The following is an 8064-nucleotide window of genomic DNA, read 5'->3' as shown; positions in this document are numbered from 1 at the left end:
GTTTTTATGAAGCATGGTGTAGTTTTGTTCAGTTTTTATGAGTCATGAATTAACATTCATGTACCTGAAAGCTAAGGTCTATAGGTTTTTTGCCCCTTGGTTGTAGTTTTAGGAAGTGTAGAGGGATTACTTGACGGTTCCTTTTTTTTTTTTTTATCTGGAACTCACTATTCAATTTTTATACTATGTCAATGGTATCATGTGAACCAGTTTTTATTGTAATGTTGTTTGTATATATACACACAATATAAAGGTCAAACTATGACAAAATGTAAAAGCACTTGAAGAGCAAGGTATCTAAATCCAGATTTTATATTTTTTGCAAGGCCAGATACTACCTAAGATTAGGATTATTTAACAAGTAGAGATTGATACCCGTTGAAAGAGAAGAGAATGTATAGGTTTTTTGGTGAGGGAGAGGGCATAAATGATTAAACTGCTTAAGCACAAATCCCGAGAAATATAGTTTAAATTTATCGGATTTTAACCAAATAAACATAAATCAGAAAGAATTAAGTTGATAAAGATATGATCCAATATGTTTATAAAATTTCAATATCCCTATTTTTCAGAATCACTTTTAATTCCTTATATTTGTAGTCACAAGCTTGATGAGTAGTAATAAAGAGAGTGGAACCCTTGATGCAATGTGATTTATTTTTAATTAAGTTTTGTACATATTGTAGGAAAAAGGGACAATGGTTTGGGAGAGCGTTTTTTGAGTCATCTACTAACTACTAGTTCAGAATCTCATGTGCAGAAGAAGAAGACTCTATGCTTAATAAATAAGACTGCAACCGTTCAATCTTCAGCGTATCTACTCTTACGTTATATTGGCATGCATAAAAACATTTCTTTCCATGTGTCAGTCTTTTTGTTTTTTCTTCCTTCAAAATCTTTTTTGTTTTTTTTCAAGAAATTTACAACTTTGGAGCAATTAACACTTTCTTTCATCATCATCAGGGAAATGGAATTCTCTCCGTCTCTCGTCGTTTTTACAGAGTACAGCAACAAGTAAAACATCTTGGGTGGTCCGCCATGACTAGTTGCCGGGTCGGGTCCCCTGGGGCTCGGCCCCGACGGCAACCTCGCCATCCACGACGCCATGGCCGTCCTCTCCCTTCTCGTACATAACCGGGTACGCCAGGTGGCTCTCCCGGTCGAAGCAGCCGCCCGGCACAGCCCTCGCTCGCCGCATCAGCTCTCCCAACGCTCCACAAGATGACAGACCGAAACGACGAGCTCCATCGACACCCCATCCCGAGACGCACCCATAGCTATTTTTGTGTGGAGTGAATGAAGGATCGATTGCATGAGAGGAGTTTATATAGATCATCAAATGCTTGGAAAATTGGAGCATGAGACGGATAGGCTGGTGGCAGGATGTGCAACTTTGAACCCTCCTATTGCTATGGGTGCCTGCCACAGGAAATAAATCACATTGTTTATGACTACGGTCGCCTTGGAATGGTTGACCATCCTGCTTCAAGTAGTGGAAACTTGTGGACTTTATTTAACTCCTTGACAAATGTAATGTTCCTCACGTATTGCTCTCTCCTTATTTGAACATCAACCAATGTTCCAACCATTCAACCAAGAGTTGAAATATGACTACCCACCGACAGCCTAAACACCACACACCAACATGACCTTCCAACCCTAATCCCTCAAGTAAACCTGGAAAGCAAATGGAACGGCGTTGTCACCGCTGCCGACGATGAAGGTGTGACGCCCCGACGGCACCGCAACGTAAGCCGAGTCCGTCACGATGCTCAAGCTCTTGCACGAGCTAAGACTAAAGGTCACGTTGCTGCTCTTCCCGGCTTCCACCAACACTCTTTGGAAGCCCACCACCTGCTTGATCGGAGCGCCGAGGATGCCGTCCGGGGCCTGCGAGTACAGGATCACGGCGTCGGAGCCGTCCAGGCTTCCCGTGTTCTTCACCTCGACGGTCACGCTGATGTCGTCGGCGCAGTCGAGGTCGTCGACGCGAGCGGCATGGCAAGGCGGCACGTAGGCCGACTGGTTGTAGCGAAGCAGCGTGCAGTGGCTGTTGGGCGCCAGCTTCTTGTCGACGTACCTCTGGGTTGAGACCACGGAGTAGCTGAAAGTGGTGTAGCTCAGGCCGTATCCGAATGGGTATATAGTGGTGCCGTTGTAGAACTTGTAGGTCCTTCCGGGGTAGCCAAGTTCGTCGACCGGGCGAAGCTTCATCGACGTCATCGGCAGCTGGAGCAGGTATTCCGGCGTGTACCATGTCAGCGGAAGCCTTCCCCCTGTATCAATGCAAATATATGAGTTCCTATGCTCAAGGTGTGATAGAAAACAGCATACTGAATCCTACCAGGATTGTATGATCCGTAGAGCACATCGGCTAAGGCATCACCGCCTTTCTCGCCGGGATAACCAGCCCACACGATGGCGCTGATCTTGTCAGAGACATCGAACTCGGTAACGTTGACGCCGCCGGCCGAGAAGATGACGAGAACAACAGGGCCCTTCGAGGCATCTGCAACTTGTCTGATAAGCTGGTTTTGGTAGCCAGGCAACTCGAGGTCGGTTCGATCGTGGTCTTCTCTCTCGATGTCAAGGTTAAGGCCTGCAACGATGACGGTAGCGTCTGCGTTCCTCGCACTCCTCACCGCAGGGAATATGAAGGTCTCATTCTGGCAGCGGACGTCGGCGCAGCCGATCTTGTGATCGACGCTGGCATACCTTCGGAGGCCGTCGACAGCTGTGACATACTTGCATGGAACGCCTTAAAAAAAGACAACACAACGAGGCCATCAATTAGCTGCGGCTTTTACACGTTAAGGAGCAGATCAAAGATAAGCAGAAGAACCTGCGTAGTTCCCAATCTGAACAGAGTTGTCTGCAGAGTTGGGCCCGACAACGGCGATGTTCTTGTGCCTCTTGGTGCTCAGAGGCAGAGCACCATTGGAATTCTTAAGCAAAACGATCCCTTGCCGAGCTGCGTCGGTCGCCAAATCGAGATGCTGCTTCGAGCAGACATCAGAGACAGTCAACTTATCATACGCAGGTTGGCCATCAAAGAATCCAAGCCTCAAGAGGACAACGTAGTTATTGATCAAAGCCTGATCAAGTTCGCTTTCTTTGACCAGTCCTCTGAACGTAGCTGACTCGAGATACTTGGTGTAAGTATCACCACAATCCAAATCCAATCCTGCATTAACAAAATATGCGTCCATTTATACCAAAATGATCAGATATGGCTTCTTCTTTCAGAGGATTTACCTGCTCTAAGGACTTGGGCAACAGCATCCTCCGGTGTGTCGTCTAAGAACTTTTGAGTGTTGAGAAGCACATCAATCGAATCACAGTCAGAAACTATGTACCTGAAGAAAAATGTAGATCATATTAACAACTAAATGTAGAGAAACACTAATCTTTATGTAAAGAATACCCGTGAAGTTCCCAGTCGTTTCTAATGGTTCCCCTCAACAGCCTTGCGTCGACACAAGTCGGAATGGCATTGACTTGATTGTATGAGCACATCACACTGCTAACATCGCCCTCCTTAACGCACATCTCGAATGGGCGAAGGAACGTCTCCACCATATCTTGCTCAGTTACCTTCATATGATCAATGATCACATAAATGAAGAAAGTAAAGAGAACTACCGAATTAAGTGGTACGATCGAAGCTTACATTGGCATTGAAATGGATGCGATCGACCACAGCACTGCCGGTAGTAGCCCAGTTGTCGAGATCGTAAGCAGCGTAGTGTTTGCAGCAGGCGGAGACTTTGAGAGGCCTGGTGTTGGGATCCTCGGCAGTTTCCTGGCCAACCACATCTTGCATGCCGCGCACGAAGTTTACAGCGTAACGCCCGACGACGAATGGATCCTCACCAGGTGTTTCTAAGATTCTTCCCCATCTCGGATCCCTGACGACGTTGATGTTAGGGCTCCAAAAGGTCAACCCTGCCATCCCTACGTTGTGCATGGCTCGACCCTCCGTGGAAACAGTCTGCAAGATAACATGCATTGTCCTGTAGCTTGCTACGTGCTTTCCTCATCATGTTCGATTGATGTCAGTGACACTATCTTTCGTGTTCGTACCTGACCAATAGCCTTCCACAGTTGTTCGTTGAATGCGGCGGCGGACGTGATCGGAAGTGGGAAGCTGGTGGCGCCGGGGACGTTCTTGCCGAACCTGGAGCCCCCGCCGAAGTTCGAGACGCCGTGAAGCGCCTCGGACCACCAGTTGTAGCGGGGGAGCCCGAGGCGCTGCACGGCGGCGTTCTGGTTCCCCAGAAGCGTCACCTTCTCCTGGAGCGTCAGGCTGTCGACCAGGTTCTTCGCCCTGGCACGGTAAGGCAGCGACTTGTCGCAGAAGGCGAACTTGGCAACGCTGAGGTTGAGCTTCTTGTAGCGGTCGGGGTCGCAGACATGCGTGAAGTCGTAGGGGGGCGGGAAGTCGTCAGCGTAAGAGACAGCGGCGATCGTTGCGGCCACTGAGAGGAAGAGAAGGATGGACAGAAGAGAACAAGGAGCCATGGATCTTAATTCCTTGCACAGGAAAGAAGAAGGAAGAGATGAGAAGGGAGAAATGCTTCGAGTGATTCATATAGCAAGGGAGGTTGAGAAGGAAGATTGTGAAGAACTCTGTTTAGCTTTGGATAAAAGCGAAGTTTATCTTAATCTATCTCAACTGTAGCAGTAGATAAGATTTGATTCTAATTCATAATGAAACCCTAGAAAAGGAATAAGATGTTCACGTAGCAGTTGCATGTAGCGTTACGAGATCTATCTTAACCGCCAGCTACAGATCCACGTTATATGCAGATCTTAATTTATCTTAATCTATCTTAGCAGTTGCTTCCACAGAGTTGCACTGTTACATGCAAAGATCCACGCCAAGGCCTATGACAATTTGGATCTCTCTTATGGCACAGATTATAATGGTGTTTGAGTAAATAATTATTGGACTTTCTACGTAGAGAGACCATTGGCTTACACATTGGTGAGGGGCTTACACATTGGTGAGGCCATACACGTAAGCGTTTGGAATGTCGAAAGTATGGATTAAGGGAGTGCCTCTTGGTTTGAGTTGAGTTATATTTGGTGGTATTATTGTCTTGATGTCATTGACTGTAGAGTTGTCATGGCTTGGTTTAGTTCCGAAAGACACAAGCTCATCGAGGGGTCACCGGAAGATATTTGAGTAGGGAGCGGATCCGATTAATACAATCCCAAGATGTTGCCTGTTCGTCAAAGATAAATTTGGTATCGTTTCAAAGTGCACTTTAGCCTCATCGGGATCCTTGCACAAGTGATCAAAATTTGGGTTTATTTCCGACTTGACTCCTTTGAGGGCAAACTCAGTTGGGGAGTGAAAATAGTAGAGAGACTTGCCCCCATTAGGTTTTGGGATTGGGTTTCATATCTGATCGACCGACGAAGTGCGATTGATGGTTGGCCAAAGAGCTCCTTACATTGTTCAACAGCTTATTTATGTCCAAGGCCGAAGCCCGTATGAGATAAGTAAGAGAAGGTTCATCATGTCAGGTGTTCGGAAAGAGAAAAAAGAGGAACTAAATCATGCTGTCTGGGATTAATGTCCTCTACTGTTGAACGAATCAATCTTCTCGAAAGAAGATTGCTTACGATAGATGGCTCGTAGAAAGGAAAGAAAGAAAAATTGTTGAAGATTAAAAAAGAAGGACGATGCTCTTGTCGATGATTCAATTAAGAGGGCACAAGTTCTTACACGCACGTCACTGCACAAGTGACGGTCGACCACCGGATAAGTAAGCAGTGACTACATTATTACTTTCTCTATCAAGTGTGAATTAAATGCATATGATCTTTTTTGAAGTCTCAGTTTCCAAGTTAGTTGTTATCATCATTGGGAGGACTAATCCATCCATCATCAGTATCTTGCTCTGCGTCAATTATATTGAATACAAAATTCATGGATATGGCATTTGAATGATTGCATAAATCCTAACTGGTATATTTTCCTTTGGCTGTCCACAAATATTATTGATAACAAATATATATATATATATATATATATATATATATATATATATATATATATATATATATATATATATATATATATATATATATATATATAAAATCAAGTACAAAGCGAGTCCTATGCATAAAAAATTGAATATGAAACCAGCAGCAGCCAACCGAAGGAGTCCCTGAACTTGTATACGCTCAGCGCGAATTACAAGCTTAATCAAACTATATAACCGAGGCTTCAATGCATCGATGCTTTGAGGTTCCATAAATCACAAGTAGCTGCTTATGATCGAGTGTTAACTAAAGAATACATAGCTAAAAACAATATCTTAGCACAAACACCAACCAAAGAGGTGTTGAAAGATGATCTCCACGATGAGGAATACTCAACGTGTCCATCGAATCAAAAGCTACATACTTCCGTTGAAGAGTAGAGAGAGAGAGAGAGAGAGAGAGACAAAAGCTGAGCTACTGGAATATCCAAAACTTCAGATTCAGACTTGTAGAACGCTCAAACCTGCAACATCAAATAAACCCCAGATCACCATCACTGTACTACTATCAAAGCTAATCTAATGTTACTTGCCAGTATTTTTAGACTCTTTGCTGCTGTTCATGTCAAAAGTTCTTAGCAGCTCAGCATAGAAAATATCAATTAAGTGGTTTCCTTGTATCGAAAATTTATGGTCCTTTCGAATGCGCATCACGTCGAATCAAAGATTTACAGCAACAGCAGCGACAACATTCGATTCATATGCAGCATAGGTTTCAGCTAATGATAACATCAAGATGAACACTACTGTTTCTCATCAGGAGCAATTCACATAATCGTTATGCATGCAAAAGCCCAGAGAGACGCTGGAAATCTAGCATCAATCGATCAACCAGCAACATAGCAGAGGTGCCAATTTTGATGTTACTTATTTGTTGTTGGAATTAAATTTGTTCAAGTATTATAAAAAGATTCATTGCATCATCAAGTGGGAGAATCATTACATCAAGAAAAAAAAATGGATTAAAGGTCTATAGAAAGATAAGTCAAATTGGTTATTGGTTCTTGAAAGGGTTTCTTGAAAGAGAATGATTCATCTTGAATACAATTAATATAATGTATCTTTGGGGACTATATAAACTCCATATGTTAGGTCATGAGGATAATAGAGTTTCTGAAATTGTAAAAGAGTTTTTTGAGAGAAATATAGAAGATTGAAGCTTGTCATACTCTTCCTCTATTTGATATCTTTATCCTCTCTTCCTATCAACATCAACATTTGGTATCAGAGCATAGGTTAAGCTATGATTTCTTTCTCAAGTGCCATCCAACTCTAGATCCCCAGATTGACAAAAGAAAATTATGACATATGGTGCATCCAAATGAAGGTTCTTCTAGGCTCCCAAGATGTATGGGAGTTTGTAGAAGATGGATTTGCAGAACCAAGTCCAGCAGAAGAAGGAGCAATGAATGCAGAAGGAAGAAAACAACTCAAAGAAAGAAGGAAGAAGGAGAAAAAGGCTTTGTTCACAATCTACCAAGGCCTTGATGATACAATGTTCGAGATCATCGCTCCAGCAAATACTTCAAAGGAGGCTTGGGAAATGCTTCAAAGAGCATTCGGTGGTGTTGATAAGGTAAAGAAACTTCGTCTACAAGTTTTACGAGCCGAGTTTGAGAAATTACAACAAGGTACTTCTGAAACCATTTCTGATTACTTCTCAAAAATCATTTCTATTGTTCATCAAATGAGACGAAATGGTGAACAAGTAAATGATCAGAGAGTAATAGAAAAAATATTGAGATCTCTATATCCAAAATTTGATTTTATTGCTGTTACAATCGAAGAATCTAAAGATTTGGAAAAAATATCTTTAGAAGAACTTATGGGTTCCCTTCAAGTTCATGAACAAAGGATTGTAAAAAGAAGAGAAGACAAAACTATGGAGCAAGCATTACAAACGAAGCTTACTCTTGAAAATAAACGAGAATAAAATTCTCAAAGAGGAAGAGGACGAGGACAAAGAGGAAGAGGAGGCAGAAATCAGACCAATCAAGAATCTCCAAACATT

The 8064-nt window shown here is 43.1% G+C and overlaps 1 protein-coding gene across 1 annotated transcript; it reads right to left on the bottom strand.

The window, feature by feature from the left end:
• Window positions 1–1659: 1659 nt before the first annotated feature.
• LOC135613910 (probable beta-D-xylosidase 2) lies at window positions 1660–4521 on the bottom strand. Its single transcript, XM_065110922.1, has 7 exons — window positions 4084–4521; window positions 3671–3991; window positions 3425–3594; window positions 3256–3356; window positions 2843–3184; window positions 2345–2758; window positions 1660–2276 (listed from the first exon to the last, which is right to left on the bottom strand). The coding sequence occupies exons 1-7, from the start codon at window positions 4519–4521 to the stop codon at window positions 1660–1662; spliced, it is 2403 nt and encodes an 800-aa protein (XP_064966994.1).
• Window positions 4522–8064: the final 3543 nt, after the last annotated feature.

Source organism: Musa acuminata, chromosome BXJ2-6 (assembly GCF_036884655.1).
Source record: "Musa acuminata AAA Group cultivar baxijiao chromosome BXJ2-6, Cavendish_Baxijiao_AAA, whole genome shotgun sequence".
NCBI classification, from domain to species: domain Eukaryota; kingdom Viridiplantae; phylum Streptophyta; class Magnoliopsida; order Zingiberales; family Musaceae; genus Musa; species Musa acuminata.
The sequence above is the reverse complement of the archived record's forward strand: the minus strand, read 5'-3'. Positions and strand labels throughout refer to the sequence as shown.